Source organism: Hyla sarda, chromosome 1, assembly GCF_029499605.1.
Source record: "Hyla sarda isolate aHylSar1 chromosome 1, aHylSar1.hap1, whole genome shotgun sequence".
Taxonomy (NCBI): domain Eukaryota; kingdom Metazoa; phylum Chordata; class Amphibia; order Anura; family Hylidae; genus Hyla; species Hyla sarda.
This window is the reverse complement of record NC_079189.1, coordinates 597,248,356-597,266,358: the sequence shown is the minus strand read 5'-3', so window position 1 is coordinate 597,266,358 and position 18,003 is coordinate 597,248,356. Positions and strand designations below refer to the sequence as shown.

At 48.3% G+C, this 18,003-nt stretch overlaps 1 protein-coding gene across 13 annotated transcripts in view; it reads left to right on the top strand.

Annotated features, from left to right (window-relative positions):
* The first annotated feature begins 10,863 nt into the window (after positions 1-10,863).
* The window catches only part of LOC130295952 (von Willebrand factor A domain-containing protein 5A-like), an 82,200-nt gene continuing 75,060 nt past the window's right edge, over positions 10,864-18,003 (top strand). For 10 of the 13 annotated variants that reach the window (XM_056547345.1, XM_056547393.1, XM_056547394.1 and 7 more), the window contains exons 1-2: positions 10,932-11,109; positions 12,266-12,448. In XM_056547345.1, coding sequence (XP_056403320.1) covers positions 12,283-12,448 — 166 coding nt within the window. In that variant the 5' untranslated portion in view covers positions 10,932-11,109; positions 12,266-12,282. The other 3 variants (XM_056547382.1, XM_056547372.1, XM_056547392.1) reach the window with 3 other exon arrangements.

Here is an 18,003-nt window from a genome sequence, read left to right as displayed (position 1 = left end):
GGGACCGAAGAAACTCATTGTAAGCCGCTCGCAATCTAAGGGAGTGTTCTGCGTAGCTTGCCCTGCATTTCTTCTTCCTTGCCGACACATAAGCTATGATTCTGCCCCTGATGACCGCCTTGGCAGCATCCCAATATAGCGATGGCCGATCCAACGAATCGGCATTGGTCGCTGCATACTCCATCCACCACCCCCTCAAACTGTCTCGAAAATCAGTATCTGCCGCTAGGGAACCCGGGAAGCGCCATAAAATATCTGAGCCCTTAGGAGTGACCTCCAATAATGTCATACACACTGGGGCATGATCCGACACCACTATGTCTTCTATACTGACGTCGTCTACCCTAGCCAGCAACCCCTGAGATATTAAAAAGTAATCTATACGGGACCATGCTTGTTGTGAATGTGAAAAATGTGTGAATTCCCTGCCCATCGGGTTAAAATATCTCCAGACATCTGTCACGGCCGTGGAAGCAATCATGTCACGCAATGTGTGTACCTCTCTGGCGCCATCAGGATGTGGGCAGCGAGTACGCCTCCTATCTTCACTCGTGGACACCACCGTGTTCAAATCCCCACCAACCAAGATGTTGGGAGAGTCATCCTGCAACAGTTGCGATTCAAGGGAGGAAAAGAAAGACGTATTAGAAGCATTAGGACCATATACATTGTAAATAGTCAGAACACCAGCAGGCGTGTCTATCACAACTCTAAGAAGACGTCCCTGTTCGTCCGCCTCCTGTGACTGTGTACTATGCTGCAACCTCTTATGGATAAGCAGTAAGACCCCGGCTTTCCCATTATCAGCGGGAGACCCCATAACCTCGCCCACCCACATTTGTCTCATGCGGATAAAATCATTCTCAGCTAGATGCGTTTCCTGTAGTAATGCTATATCAACATCCAACTTCTTAAGATGCTTCAGGATCATCCGGCGCTTCGCTGGGGACCTAAGTCCCTTTACATTCCAGGACACCAATTTCATACTGGGTACAATTTGTCATGTGATATGGTATCAGATATTGACCGTGCGGAGCGGGCGGGGCAGAGACGCCCAGAGGCCGAGAGAGAGACTAGCAGTAGAAGCAGAGAGAGAAAGATAGAAGGAAAGCACAGCAGACGAGACACAAGGGGACGAACAGACGGAAAACAAACATAAAACAAAACTAGTAGAAATTTATGTAACAACGCAATAGTACACTCAAATCCCACCGCCCTCCTCATAGTGCTACCACCCCTCTCTGGACTTCACTTCTTCCGCGTATCAATGGAGGCGCACCAACCCTCCCTATCCCACAGCCGCTCCCGAACCTGAAGTTCCCCGCTTCTCCCTCCCCACCCCCGCTACCATCTTATGCAGGTGTAATAGAACCCGTACCCTCCCCCCCCCCCCCCCCACAGACCAACTAACCCAACTGAGCAAAAGAAAACATATAATCGCCTTGGTGATATATGGGATAGCAGGTCCCCACCTGGCACTTACATAAACCCGAACAGGGGTACCTCATATCAGAACATGACAACTGTATACATTAGAGATGCATTCAGTTAGATAATAGTATAACATTCCTGGTTGCAATAATGAAAGTGACTACTGCAAAATGTTAAGTAGCGCTATATACACAATAGAACCTTGATGCGAATATGAGGCCTATCCCAACATGGATAACATATAACGGCAGTATATATGTGAAACAGAAGTGGAATAATAACTCCCAGCGTCCACAGGTTGAACTGGAACAGAAAGAGTCCCATGACCCCACTAACTCCCTTCTGGGCCAGTCTCTCCTTTCAAGAGCCATAAAAATATAAACCTGATGTACCATTAAGTAGCTAGCCATGCAATGGTACATCACTGAGGAAAAAAAAAACTTTTAGCAAAATGAAAAAACGATGAAGGAGATCAGGTCGGTGGATCAGGAACACTGTTTTCCTTGTCCGTCCTGCGCCTCTTCTGTTGGGTGCGTGGACTGCCGTCTTGCAGCTTTAGGGATGCCAGCTTCGCAGCAACAGCTTCTGGCGAAGAGAAAGTCTCCGAGTTTCCATTGGGGAAAAATATCTTAAGTTTCGCAGGATACTGGAGAATAAAACGAACTTGTTGTTGTACCAGGGACGAGCAAACCCCAGAAAAGGCTTTACGCCGCTTCGCCACCTCCATGGAATAGTCCCCGAATAAGAGTACCTTGATACCCCTGATCAGCAATGGAGACTGCGCTTTCTTGAAGGTACGGAGAATCACCTCTTTGTCGGCATAATTAAGGTATTTGACAATGACTTGGCGGGGTTTCGATTCCTCCATAGGGGACTGCCCAGACAAATGCAGCGGAGGGCCAATTCTGTGAGCCCTTTCAACAATACAGGGCCCCGGCAGCCCAAGAGCTTCTGGTAGTTCCCTGGCACAGAGTTGAGACAACTGATTGGGCATAATGGATTCAGGTAGTCCCACAATCCGCAGGTTGCTCCTCCTGGAGCGATTTTCTAAGTCCTCAACTTTCTCTTTAAGGGCAATATTAGATCTGGTAAGTGATCTTACTGATGCATTACTGGCACCGACCTCGTCCTCCAAGCGGCTCACTCTCTGCTCAAGCTCTGTGAGCTGTGAGGCATGTGCTGTGACCTCCTTCTGCAACTGTTGCATGGTGCTGGATATGGCCGCCTCCACTGAGGCTCTGATCTCCGGCAGGAGAATGCGGGCGACAACCGCAACCATGTCGGTGTACGGGACCCCCTCCGCTCCCCTCTGTTCAGGTAAGGACGCCTGCTCCTCCATATCTACCGGCCCCTCAGTCTGCCCGCTGACCTGAGTTTGTGGTAAGTTCTGGCCTTGTTCAGGACTCGCCGCCATTTTCAGGGTCGCCATGTGCTGTGAGCCTCCGGAGGCTGGGGGGTCAGGTCCCGGGTCTCCGCTCCGGCGGAGAAACTTCTCCATGTGCTGCTGATATATTCTGACACCGGGGCGCAAGTTTTGCCCTCGGTGTCTGCGATATGGAAGCGGTGAGGGAGAGTTGATAGCGGTGGCGGGCGCGGAGCTCTCCTAAGTGCGACCGCTCATACGCGCGCCGGAACCGGAAGTCCGATCTGAAGTTTTTATCGGTACCAAGTTTTGATCAGACTTTTTGATCACTTTTTATTCAAATTTTTAATGGTAAAAAAAAGTGACCAAAAATACGCTTTTTTTTTGGGACTTTGGAATTTTTTGTACGTGTGCGCCATTGACCGAGCGGTTTACTTAACAATATATTTTTATAGTTCGGACATTTACGCACGCGGCGATACCACATATGTTTATTTTTATTTACACTGTTATTTTTTTTTTATGGGAAAGGGGGGGTGATTTAAACTTTTATTAGGGAAGGGGTTAAATGACCTTTAACACTATTTTTTTTTATTTTATTTTTGCAGTGTTATAGCTCCCATAGGGACCTATAACACTGCACACACTGATCTCTTATACTGATCATTGTTATCCCATAGGGACCTATAACACTGCACACACTGATCTCTCCCATAGGGACCTATAACACTGCACACACTGATCTCTTATACTGATCATTGTTATCCCATAGGGACCTATAACACTGCACACACTGATCTCCTATGCTGATCACTGGCGTGTATTAACACGCCTGTGATCAGTGTTATCGGCGCTTGACTGATCCTGCTTGGATCTCGGGCACGGAGCAGTCATTCGCCGATCGGACACCGAGGAGGCAGGTAAGGGCCCTCCCGGTGTCCTGTAAGCTGTCCGGGACGCTGCAATTTCACCGCGGCGGTCCTGAACAGCCCGACTGAGCAGCCGGGATACTTTCACTTCAGAGGCGGCGGTCAGCTTTGATCGCCGCATCTGAAGGGTTAATACAGGGCATCACCACGATCTGTGATGTCCTGTATTAGCCGCGGGTCCCGGCCGTTGATGGCCGCCAGGACCGACCCGATATGACTGCGTGACCCTGCGGCATATCACGGGAGCTGGCGGAGGACGTAAATATACGTCCTTTGTCGTTAAGGGGTTAAAGGGGAACTCCACTGGAAAACTTTGTTAAAAAATAAAAATAAAAAATAAACTGGTGTCAGAAAGTTAAACAGATTTGTAAACTATTTCCATTAAAAATATCTTAATCCTTCCAGTACTTATCAGCTGCTGTATACTATAAAGGAAGTGAATTTCTTTTTTCAATTTCTTTTGTCTGACCACAGTGCTCTCTGCCGCCACCTCTGTCTGTCAGGAACTGTTCAGAGCAGGAGAGTTTTCTGTGGGGATTTGCTCCAACTCTGGACAGTTCCTGACATGGACAGAGGTGTCAGAAACCCTTTAATCAACCCATTAGACAGCCGGGCATCATCCTTTAGCAAACAGTCTCCACAGTCTCTTAGGACTGTATCCACCTTTTCCAGCCCACGGGAGCACCTGAAAGCTGAACTCATTTTTGCAGGATAAGTCATCAACTGCCGAGTCGAGAAGTTTGTGACGAATTGAATTTACTGTAAATTCGCTCGTCTCTAGTTGGCTCCAACTCCCCCACTTGCAACACCTCAAACTCCAGGCATAAAGCTGTGCAAAAAAGACACGTTTTATAAGCAGATGAGCAAACTACCAACTGCAAACCCAATCATGCATGCAAAACCGTGAGTATTAAAGGGGTATTCCAGGCCAAAACTTTTTTTTTTATATATCAACTGGCTCCGGAAAGTTAAACAGATTTGTAAATTACTTCTATTAAAAAATCTTCCAATAGTTATTAGCTTCTGAAGTTGAGTTGTTGTTTTCTGTCCAACTGCTCTGATGACTCGCGTCCCGGGAGCTGTCCAGCTCCTATGGGGATATTCTCCCATCATGCACAGCTCCCGGGACGGGACATCATCATTGAGCAGTTAGACAGAAAACTTCAGAAGCTAATAACTATTGGAAGGATTAAGATTTTTTAATAGAAGTAATTTACAAATCTGTTTAACTTTCCGGAGCCAGTCGATATATATAAAAAAAAAGGTTTTGCTTGGAATACCCCTTTAAATCTCTCCTGGGCTGCCTCTTTTGCCAACCCTTTAAAGGGGTACTCCCCTGCTTAGAGTTTGGAACAAACTGTTCCGGACGCTGGAGCCGTTGTCGGGAGCTCGTGACGGCATGGCCCCGACCCTTCATGATGTCACACCCCGCCCCCCTCAATGCAAGTTTATGGGAGGGGGTGTGACGGCTGTCACGTCCCCTCACATATGTGATAGCCTGGGGGGTGTAGGGTATGGGGAGTGTAGCTGTGCGATAATTAAAGGGTGCTTGTTAACCCTTGCTATTCGTGACGCCAGGGTGCGGGCTCCTCAGTAATGCTTGTCCTACCGCCACCCTTCCCAAGAGCGATAGGGAGGTAGATAATAATAGAATGTCCACAACCGGAGAGTTTTCTGAAACAGGTATAACTTTTACTGAAGATTTTTCTGTAAGCTTCATAAACGGGACAGTCTCTATTAGAGATGAGCGATCTTACAGTAATTTTGATTCATCACAAACTTCTCGGCTCGGCGGTTGCTGACTTTTCCTCCATAAATTACTTCAGCTTTCCGGTGCTCCGGTGGGCTGGAAAAGGTGGATACAGTCCTAGGAGACTCTTTCCTAGGACTGTATCCACCTTTTCCAGCCCACCGGAGCACCTGAAAGCACAACTAATTTATGCAGGAAAAGTCAAACTGCCGAGCCGAGAAGTTCGTGACTAATCGAAATTACTGTAAGTTCGCTCATCTCTAGTCTCTATGCATACAACTGCTTTCTTTGGAGATTGACAAATGTTGGCACTTTAGCAATTTACAGTCTTTAAGGTATTATGCGCTGTTCCACTGGATTTAGGGGATTTAGCTGCGGTCCAGTAGTCACGCTAGCTTTAGCGGGGGTAGTTTAAAACTCAGGGTTTTAGTTCAGCTGAGGTCGGTAGGTTTTCAGGCCTAGCGTGTTGTGGTATCCTTGTACCATATTTCATATGTTACCTTTGTAGAGGTCCCCATAATCAGAGTCCCTAGGAACGTCTGGGTCCCTCTTTTGTAGTTATCCCCTTGTCCCCCCTCAGTTAGTCTAGAACTGTGTAGTAGTTCTTATAGAAATATGTATATATTTGGTTGCCTACCTATTCAAGCGTAGCAGGACCTGCGGGGTCACGTGATTAGGTTAGAACTTTATGGTTTTGCTACAGGACCTTTTGGAGGTTCTCATGACGTGCTCACCGACAATGCAATGTAACGGTGAGTGACAGTTGTTGTGGACCAATCCAAAACTGCTCAGCCCCTGCCCATATTAGGGAGCTGCAGACATTAATCTCTCTCTTGTTCCTGTGCTGCCAAGCAAGCAGCATCTTCTCTCTTGGTTTGCTGACTTTGGAAGAGGTAGGACCTCCGCAGCTTACAAGACTATTTACTAGGCCAAAGCCTTGCGGCCTCGGCCTCTCACATATTCTGCAAGATCACTGGACCTAAATGCACCCCTAAATCCAGCGGATCTATGCTACAACATCCCTAAGAAGTTAAATTGAGCTTATCTGATCCCAACCAACTGTCAATCGCTGCTCAGCTATATGCCTAGAGACTCTGTTATCTGGACTGTTACTATTGCTGCATGTACAGAAACTCTTCAGTAAAAGTTCCTGCAAGTTTTCAGTTAACGGTGGTTGGGGACAATCCTTTATTTCTGCATCACCTATTGCTTTTGGGAAGGGTGGCAATAAACCTATCAAGAACTACAGTATTTAACCCTCACCCTGGTGTCACGAGTGACAAGGGTTAACAGCGCCCTTTCTTATCCCGAACAGCAACACCCTAACTACCCTACACCCCACAAGGCTTTCCACACAATCCCCCACCACAGTGTCTTTTCAAGTTGCGCAGATCCGTCCTGCTAGTCCGGCATCCACGAGAGCAGCAACCCAAGAGAGCGATAATTGGCTACAGCTCCCTTTATATGGGCAGGGGCTGGACTAGTGCTAATTGGTCCAATACTTGTGTCAATCACCATTACAAAGGATTATGGGTAACACGTGACCCAAGGACCTCCAAAGGTCCTCCAACATACCATAGAGGATATCAACATGGTCACATGACCGAAGGTCCTGCGATGCCAAACAAGGTAAGTAATATACATTATATTAGATATACATTATTATTAAATATATACATGTATTAACATTAGAGAATTAGACTTGAGGAGAGGCAACTAGGGGCTGTCCCACCTGAGGAACCCTACCTGAGCGTAGTTACTAGAGATGAGCGTACTTACAGTAAATTCGATTCGTCACAAACTTCTCGGCTCGGCAGTTGATGACTTTTCCTGCATAAATGAGTTCAGCTTTCAGGTGCTCCGGTGGGCTGGAAAAGGTGGATACATTCCTAGGAAAGAGACTCTTAGGACTGTATCCACCTTTTCCAGCCCATGGGAGCACCTGAAAGCTGAACTAATTTATGCAGGAAAAGTCATCAACTGCCGAGCCGAGAAGTTCGTGACGAATCGAATTTACTGTAAGTTCACTCATCTCTAGTAGTTACTCTGACTTTGGGGACCTCTACACTAGGTACGGTGTGCAATACGGTACCAGTACACCACACATAGACTTGCATTGAGGGGGGGGATATCATGAGGGGGCGGGGCTATGACGTCACAAGCTCCCGACTCCAGCGTTCGGAACAGCTTTTTTTTTTCCAAACGCTGAGCAGTGAAGTACTCCTTTTTAAGGCTTGCTGTATACCGGCAAGGGAGTCCCCAACCCAGCGTATAGCCGGGCCAGGAGGCAGTCCTCCATTTGACCCCACTCTCGGACTGCGCACAAGAGCTAGTTTGCCTTACCTGAAGTGTCAAGCAATGTTCTCGAAAACTGGTGAACAGGGAAAAGTGTGGAAATAAGCAACGAGGGAAGAGAGATGAAGTATAGAGTCCAGCAAGAGGCTACCCACCATCTTCGGTACAATTTATTTAATTGCAATTAACATAAATACAGTCTGCATTAAGGCATACCTGTTTGGTTCCTACATCCTGATGGCAGCCAATGTTTATGTCCATCTTCTGTAGCTTGCATCACAACTTTTACTATATAGATTTGTATTTAGGGTCTGAACTAGCGACTAGAAATGTTGGAAAGTGGAATACTTGCCTAGAGATTTATATACTCGCCCCCCTTTGTTAATCTACCAGGTATGTACCCTTTTAGAGATATGTTAAAACTTAAAGGGGCACTCCAGGGAACTAAACTCAGAGCCCATCCTTTCCCTCTCACCAACTTATTTGTCTAAATATATTCCTTAGCTATATAGAGCAGTTTCCCTCTTTCAGCTGTCACTAACATGCAGGGAGTGAGAGAAATAAGTCATAATCCGATCCACCTTGTACAAAGCCCTCACTAAGACTAGCCCCCACCCTCCTGGAAGCCAAACACCACGTGATTTCTGGCTTCACAGTCACAACTCACCCCCCCCCCCTTCCCTGTGTGAGGATCTTGGTGAAAGATAAACAGCCCAGTCTCCTCAGCACATAAAGCTGCTCTTTGCATGCTGTCGATCTTATTACTGACTGTTGCCATTCAGAGAGTATCATGATTTATTGCTGGAGGAAGGATGGTTTGAAAGAAAAGACCTGTACAGTGTGTTTAAAACAACACAGCATGCACACAGATAGTTAAAGCAATTGGCTGGCAGCCATTACACAGAGCTGCACTGACTTCTGGGACTTGTAGTCTGGGCTGCAAACAAGGAAAAAGAATATTCAGGAGACAACAGGGACCACAGGAGCAGGCAAAATCACAAGTGTAACTACAGGGGACACAAAAGAGGTATTGTGGTGACTTTGGGGCATTTTTAGTTTCCTTTCCCAGAGCACCCCTTTAACACCTGGCTAAATATAATAGATAATATGTCTATCTTTTGTTTTACAATCTTTTTATTGAGTCTTCAAACATAATAAACTACAAATACATAAAGCACATTGAAGCACATGTCTATCTTTTAAAGTGTACCTGTCATTTAAAAAAGTCCACATGGAGGGGGGCCGGAAGAAGAGAGGAGGGGGTCTGGGTTTGTGGCAGGGAGAGAGACTGGGTGGATCAAAAGAGGAAAGAAGCTTGGGGAAGCTATTCTTTCCCAGCAGGATATGAATATTTGCTAAATACCAGAATAACGCCCTTTATAATTAGCAACATGGGAATGAACAGACCTATGGCGAATTTGGAACAAAAATGGACATCAAAGTGGGCACCCAAGGGTAAGACTTAAAGGGGTACTCCGGTGCTTAGACCTCTTATCCCCTATCCAAAGGATAGGGGATAAGATGCCTGATCGCGGGAGTCCCGCCGCAGGGGACCCCCGTGATCTTGCATGCGGCACCCCGTTTGTAATCTGTCCCCGGAGCGTGTTTGCACCGGGACTGATTACCGGCAACTACAGGGCGGGCGGCGCGTGACGTCACGCTCCGCCCCTCAATGCAAGCCTACGGGAGGAGGCGTGATAGCTGTCACGCCCCCTCCCGTAGGCTTGCATTGAGGGGTGGAGCGTGACATCACACGGGGGCGGGGGCGTGATGTCACATGCCGCCCGCCCTGTAGTCGCTGGTAATCAGTCCTGGAGCGAACACGCTCCGGGCACTGATTACAAACGGGGTGCCGTGTGCAAGATCCCGGGGGTCCCCAGCGGCGGGACTCCCGCGATCAGGCATCTTATCCCCTATCCTTTGGATAGGGGATAAGATTTCTAAGTACCGGAGTACCCCTTTAAAGGGTTAAATTACGTTTGGGTCCCTGATCCCAACACACAGTAATGAATCATGTCACAGAACAAATACAGTTATATCCAGCCTGTAAGAACACAGCGCCTCTTATTTATTTGTGGTGCCTTGGGGGGGGGGGGTGTATGGCAGTTGGGGTGTTGCTGTGAGGTATATCACGGGTATAATTAACTCTTGTCAGTCGTGACGCCAGGGTGAGGGTTAATACTGTGATGCTTGGCCTATCGCCACCCTTCCCCAAAGCGATAGGGAGATGTAGGATAAATGCAATGTCCACAACCAGAGCTTTGCTGAAAACTTTCGGAAACTTTACTGAAGATTTTCTGTAACATGGGATAACAGGAACAGTCCTTATAACAAAGTCTATGTACAGTGCAGCTGAGATTGACGTATGTTGGGACTTTTGTAAGTTCTTTAGATTAGTAGGATTTTGTAAGCATAGATCCGCTGGATTTAGGGGTATGTTTAGGTCCAGAGGTCTCGCTAGCATAAGCGGGGAAGTTGTAAGAACTCACTGTTTCGTTTCAGGCCGAGGCCGGCAGGCTGTGGCCTAGTAGCAGTCGTTGTAAATTGCGGAGGTCTGTCCTCATGAAGTGTCAGCAACCCAAGAGAGCGTCTAATGGCTGAAGCTCCCTTATATGGGCAGGGGCTGGCCGTTTTAGGTCCATTGGTCCAGACCATCTGTCAATCAGCTTTACAAAATATTATGGGTAATCACCTGACCCATGAACCTCCAAAGGTCCTTTTACCTACCATAGAGTACTAACCTGAATCACATGACCTAAGGTCCTGCGACGCTATGAAGGTAAGCATACATATAATATACAGCATTTACATATTACTTACTAGAATATTAACTATTTGAGGGGTGACTAGGGGATGACTAAAGAAGCGCAACCCCACAGTTATTAGGAACTCTGACTTTGGGGACCCCTAACCAAGGTACGGTATGCAATACGGTACCGGGACACCACATATTTATATCAGTAACTGATGTTTCTAAAGGGACACATGACTTGTCACCACTGATCTCAGGCTTGTAGCTTATATTATGGTGATTACGGTAGTCCTAACCCTTCTGTGTCAGTTTTTTGTGCTTCTCTTCCTGTGTGAAATTTACCTTAAATAACAGAATACACGCGCAGTTGAATGTCATCCTCCGCTTCCCTGTAACTGTCATTCGGTAACTACTATTTACGTAGATCATCATTTTACTTTCGTTTCTACACTTCCGTATTGTGTATCTGGCCTGTAACACGGTAACACACTCAACAGAATATACCCGCAGCTCTGTATCTGATATACGGTGTGTATTATAAGAATTACGGTAGAGACTGGAGAACACGGGGACCCAGATACAGAGAGAGGTGAGATACCCTACGGGACTACAATCCCCAGAATGCACCGCCAGCTACATGTATGCTGGGACCTGTAGTCCTTCAGGATATGTACATGTAATTTTGAGCTTACATACACTGTATATGGCACTCTGTATGGGACTAGTCAGAATTATTAAACACAACATATGTGTAGATAAACCACCAGGAAGACAGAACAAAATACAATACTGTAACGTAATAACTTTTTTTTTTTTTTTTTTTTAAACCCTTAAAGGGGTACTCCGCTGGCCAGCGTTTGGAACAAACTGTTCTGAAAGCTGGAACCAGTTTCGGGAGCTCGTGATGTTGTAGCCCCAGCCCATCAGGACGTCACACCCTGCCCCCTCAATGCAAGTCTATGTGAGGGGGCGTGACAGCCGTCACGCCCCCTCTCATAGACTTGCATTGAGGGGGCGGGACGTGATGTCATGAGAGGGCGGGGCTAGTACGTCACGAGCCGCCTGCTCCAGCGTTTGGAACAGTTTGTTTGAAACGCTGAGCAGCGGAGTACCCCTTTAAGGGCTAGGCCCATTTGAGTTTTCGCACTTTCGTTTTTTCCTCCTCCCCTAAAAATCATAACGCTTTCAATTTTGCACCTACAGGCTCATATAAGGGCTTGTTTTTTTGCGTCACCAATTGTACTTTTTAGTGACATCACTTCTTTTATAACAAAATCTGCAGCGAAACAAAGAAACAAAAAATATTTGTGGAGTGAAATTGAAAAAAAAAACTGCCATTTTACAACGTTTGTTTCTACGCAGCGTGATTTTTCTACATACGGGGCTATATGAGGGCTCATTTTTTGCGCCATGATCTGTAGTTTTTATAGGTATACCTTTTGTTTTCATGGGGCTTTTTAATCGCGTTTTATTAATTTATTTTATGGTATATGAAGTGACCAAAAATGCGCAATTTCGGACTTTGGTATTTTTTTTTTACGTGTACGCCATCGACCGTGCGGTTTAGCTAACCTTATATTTTAATAGTTCGGACATTTTTATTACAGTTTATTTTTGATTACATTATTTAATTTAAAAATGGGAAAAGGGAGGTGATTCCAACTTTTATTAGAAAGGGGTTAATTAACTCTTTTTTATTTTAGTTTAGTTTTTTACAATTATTTTATTTATTTTTTTATCCCCAGCCGTTGGCTGTCCCAGCATGCTGGGAGTTGTAGTTTTGCGACATCTGGCAGTCCAGGATTTGGAGACCACTGATGTAGACTTTAGAGGAAACCCGTCATTACTTTCATGCTGCTCGAATCGCGAGTCATCGGGGACGGTCCCTGGTTGCTTCTCCCCGCCTCAACAGCTGTCCAGACATGCTGGTATTTGTAGTTTTCTAACATCTGTAGGTCCACGGTTTGGAGACCACTGATCTAGACTTTCAGCTTTAAAAAGAACCCCTCATTACTTTCATGCTGCTTGAACCACAAGTTATCGAGCGGTGCCTGTTGATTTTTTTCCTTGCCCCAATGGCTGTCTGGGCGTTGTAGTTTTACAACATCTGGGGGTACACAGTTTGGAGACCACTGATGTAGACTTTAAACCTGGCATCGATTTCATGCTGCCCGAACTACCAGTCATCGGGACGGCCATCGGCAGCTTCTCCCAGCTTTACTAGCTTTAATTGATTTTACTGTTTCGGTATAGGGAAAAATCTGTCAATCAAGACCAGTGGGCGGAACAGGGAGAAGCCACCATCAGGAGCCGTCCGAAAGACTTGTGGTTTAAGCAGCATGAAAGTATGGAGGGGCAAGCTGTGCATAACTAGCTTGCCCCTGACTGGTGAGCAGTTAAGGGGTTAAGAAATATACAGGCAAGGTTTTTAGCCCCCTCCCCCGCCTGTAAAAACTTGTTGGTAACTATAGTGGTATGTCCCATGGGTGGGGGGGAAGGAGTGGACCAATCAGGGGTTTAATAGTTTCCCGGGCTTTCAGGGGCCCTCCCCTGGGTATTTATAGCTGTGGTGCCTCCCTTCCCCCCTCAATCTGCCCAGGACCCGGAGTTTTGACTGCTGGTTGGTAGGTGTCTTCCTTTTATTTGTGGCCCGGATGGAGCAGGAGGGTGAGGGCTGGCAGGCTCCCTTGTGGCTGAGCTGGCCTCCCCTCCTGTTGCACCCGAGGCGGGTTTGGGAGGCTGGCGGACCTCTCACAGTCCCGCTCTCCTACCCACTATGGCCCCTGTGAGCCCTGTCCCGCCCGTTCCTTTTGCCCTCTTCCCTGCCCGTGGCCAAAGCCCTCTCCCCTGCCTGTGCCTGTATCCCTCCCTATGGGCATGCTCCTTATGAGCATGCTCTGCTGCTTTCCTTGTCTCCCCCGTCCCCCCCGTCCCCCTCCTTGTCCCCTCAGTCTCTTTTTCCTCTTTGCGATCCCCTCCTCCCCCCCCCCCTGTTCCCCTCCGTCTCCTCCCCCCCCCTGACTTTGGAGGCAGCGGCCCCTGGGGGGCTGCTGCTGTTTTAACTCCCTATGCGCAAACGTCCATTTGCGCTCCTTCAGATATAATGCGCGCTCACAAGGTGAGCGCGCTTTATATCCGTGGGTCCCGGTTGCTCTTAGCAACAAGGACCCATGCTACGCCGGACATCACCGATCAGGCAGATGTCCGGCATTACATCTCCAGACGCGGCGATCTAAGTTCATCGCCGCGTCTGAGGGTATGATTTCAAGCATCCCGGCTGCTCAGTCGGGCTGACCGGGACAATCGCGATCTAATCGCGTTGTCCCGGTCAGCTGGGACGCAGCAGGAGGGTCACTTACCTGCCTCCTGCGCGTCCGCTCGTTGATTGATTGCTCCAAGCCTGAAATTCAGGCTTGAGCAATCAATCGTTGATGGCACCGATCATTGCCATGTTAATACATGGCAAGTGATCAGTGTTAGGAGCAGTGTGTGCAAGGTTATGGCTCCTATGGAGCTATAACATTGCCCAAAAAAATAAATAAATAAATAAATTTAAAAAAAGTAAAGTCGATAAAGGTAATTTAACCCTTCAATATTAATAGTTTGGTTTGCCCCCTTTTTCCCCATCCCCTCCAAAAAATTAAAAAATAAAAATAAAATGTGTATATACATATATATATATATATATATATGTGTGTGTGTGTGTGTATATATATAAAAAAAATTTTTGTATATATATATATATATATATATATATATATAAATAAATAAATAAAAGTGTGTATATGGGTATGTATGCACCGTATTTATCGGGGTATACCACGCACCGGCCTATAAAACGCACCCTCATTTTACCAAGGATATTTGGGTAAAAAAAATATCCATGGTAAAATGAGGGTGCGTGTGTGCGCGTGTATACCCCGATACATCTCCAGGAAAGGCAGGGGGAGAGAGGCCGTCGCTGCCCCCTTCTCTCCCCCTGCCTTTCCTGGGGTCTAGAGCGCTGCTGCCGGCCCTTCTCTCCCCCTGGCTATCGGCGCCACTGCCCGTTCTGTCCCCCTGACTATCGGTACCGGCGCCGATAGCCAGGGGGAGAGAAGCGGCGCCGACAGCCAGGGGGAGAGAAGGGGCAGCGGCACCCATTGCCGGCGCCGCTGCCCCGTTGCCTCCCCCCATCCCCGGTGGCATAATTACCTGGGTCGGGTCCGCGCTGCTGCAGGCCTCCGGCGTGCGTCCCCTGCGTCGTTGCTATGCACGGCGCGGCGCACTGACGTCATGCGCCGCGCCATGCAGCGCATAGCAACGACGAAGGGGACGCACGCCGGAGGCCTTCAGCAGCGCGGACCCGACTCAGGTAATTATGCCACCGGGGATGGGGGGAGGCAACGGGGCAGCGGTGCCGGCAATGGGTGCCGCTGCCCCTTCTCTCCCCCTGGCTATCGGCGCCAGTACCGATAGTCAGGGGGACAGAACGGGCAGCGGCGCCGATAGCCAGGGGGTGAGAAGGGCCGGCAGCAGGGCTCTAGACCCCAGGGAAGGCAGGGGGAGAGAAGCGGGCAGCGACGGCCTCTCTCCCCCTGCCTTTCCTGGGGCGGTATCGGCGTATAACACGCACATAGACTTTAGGCTAAAAATTTTAGCCTAAAAAGTGCGTGTTATACGCCGATAAATACGGTATATATATATGTAAAACTATAAAAATAAAAAAAATCTGTGTGCTGCAGACATGCACGTATGTGGTATCTCCACATGCGTGCATATCTGGGGTATAACAATATGTCGTCGTTTGAAATGTTCCGTCTATGGCGTGCACGCAAATATAAATAAATGAATAAATCTAATAAAATAATTTTTAATTAAAAGAAATAAATAAATATTAAATTTCACTATACACGTGAAATACATAATAAATAATATTGGTAATTTAATACACATATGACATTTGTTTCGCATATTCGATCAATTTTTCTACCGTATGTATTAACAAACGGCGTACACAAAAAAAAAAAAAACAACCCGAGAAAATGGCAAGGGTACTGCGGTTCTTTCGGATTACGGCGCAAACTATTGAGCTCTCATATTGTCCCCTCTCATTTACCCAGCTTCTCACCCTGCCTACGCTGGCACCTCTCCCCTTACCCCACCCCCCCTGCCCACTGCGTCTGCCCCCCCATCACCTCTCCGCCCCGTGTTCCCAACCCCCCCCCCCTGCTGCCGCTGCTGTCCTTCTTCCTTCTGCCTCTCCAATGCCCCCGTGGAGGGGTAGTGAGTGTGGGGGCGGAGTGCCCGCGACCCAGCGGTCTCCGGCGTGCCTTGTCCCACGCCTGCGGCGGTGGTGAAGTGGTTCTTCCAGCTGTTGGCTTCTCCATCTTCTGGAATTGGTGAGTGTTCTGATGCGGGGCTTGGCCCCTTCCCCGGTTAGTGTGCTTATGGCTGCGTTCTGTGCAGTGTTCGTCCTTTTGTTTCTGTGTGTATGTTGAGTTTGGTCTCTGGTTGGGAGTTGGGTACGTCTCTTCTTGGCAGGGTGCTTTGGTAGGGTATCGTTTTCTGCGGTGCGCGCTTGGGTGAGTGCTCTTTTGGCCTTACGCGCTGGGTGGCCGGGGTTTGGCGGACTTGGCTACTGAGGCTTGTTCCTTATCCTGATTCGGTGGGTGCCGCCCAGTTACGGTTTTGTTTCTTTTGGTTTTCTCCCCCTTTGTTTGGTTTATCTCTCCGTATTTTCCCAATCTCTGGTAGGCATGGGACTTCGGTATGTCGTTTTGGGTGCTTTAGCTGATGTGTTCGGTGGGTAGGTTTCGCTTGAGTCTCCGGGGGTAGGTTCGCTTGAGTCTCTGTTTGCCTTGCCTTGTGAGTTCTTCTGTTCGTCGTGGTATTCCGGGGGGTGATTCTCCTGTGCTCTGCGCTTGTGGGGGTGTGGTTTGTTGTTGCAAGGCTGACACGCAAATTGTGAAGCGTTCCATATTTGGTGCTCGCTTCGGCAGCACATATGTTACAATTGGAACAATACTGAGTAGATTAGCATGGGTTCCGCATGCTGCGTTGGCGTTGGTCTGCTGCTTTTCTGTGGTCAGGGTGTGATTGCGTTTTCTCTGTTTTGGTTTCTTCGGGGCTCGCTAGGTGCCCTGGTTACGGTCCTTGCTGGTTTCCTGATTGTTCCACGTGGAATATGGTTCCGGGCGGAGTTTTTTCCTCCAGGTTGTCTCTGGCCGCCGAGGGTGTGTGGTATCTGTGCCTCCGCATATGTGCCCCGGGTGCGCTAGGGCTGACGTTTCGGCTGGTTGGGGTTTTTCATGTGTCGTGCAGTGGACAGGCCTGCTTTCTGTTCCCCGTTGCAGCTCACGGGGAAGCTCGCTCTGTTTCCGGTTGTGGCCGGTTTGGTTGGTTGTTGGTGTGGTTTGGTTTCCCAGTGGTGCTGCTGGGTGGTTTATCCCTGGGTCTTGGTAGTCAGTGGGCTGCCATGCTTGGGTTTTGTTTGCGCTTTTGCCTTGGTATTGGTTGTGGGACTTTGGGTGCTTGCTTCGGCAGCTCATGTTCTGGACTTGTAACGATACTGTGTGGGTTGGCTTGGCCCCTGCGCTTGGTAGCGCTCTAATTTGGTGTTGCTTTTCTTCTTTTCTGGGGTGCTTTGAGTGATCGTGGCGTGTTGTCGGTCTGACATTCGGGGAGTACTCTTGCAGATTTCTTCCTGTGTTCGGCTTGTTGCGCCTAGTGCTTCGCTGTTTGGAGTTACGATTTAGTTTGGGGCTGTGCTCCCTGGGGTCGGTATTGGGTGTTGATGCTTTGTCCCGTTTTTCTCTGGCAGTGGTTCCGGAGGTTGCTCCCTCGGGCGAAGTCGGAAGGTTTGCCTGTGTGGCTGGCCCGTGGGTCATCGTGGAGTGTGGTGTGTATTTCTTGGTCCGCTTTGGTGACTCCTGCGACTTGGTTGCACTGACGGCACGGCGTTTGCGAGTGGTTGGTGGTGTGGAGGCCGAGATGTTACAGTGGAGGGGGGTCCCTGAGGTTCCAAATGTGTCTGTGGATAGGGGATTTGTTTTTCGTACCTGGAATGCCCTTTGTAGTAACCTTCCGGGCTCTGATGTTTATTCCTATTTCGTTTTCATAGGATGTGATGATGGAAGTTGACTGCTGTGTCACCTCTCCAAGGAGGTTCGAGATTTGGGCTGTGTTCTCTGTGCATCCAAATAACATTCTTAGTACATGACGCCGGGTATCTTCACCTGTTCATGTGAATCACCTTCTATTAAAAAATAAAAGGAGAAAACAGGTGGGTGGCTTTCCCACTGTGCTGCGATCCAGTGGGGTGCAGTTGGCGCATGGCGGGGGGTAATTTTTTCTTTTCTACTTTGCGGTTGGTGGGATGTTGGTGTGTACCTAGGGGCTGGGCCCGCGAGTGGGTGGCCTTGCTGTCGGCGACCGGTTTTTCCTATCAGTTTTGGGTCACTTGGTGGCATCTGCGGGTCGGATTTTTGGTTGTCGCTTTTGC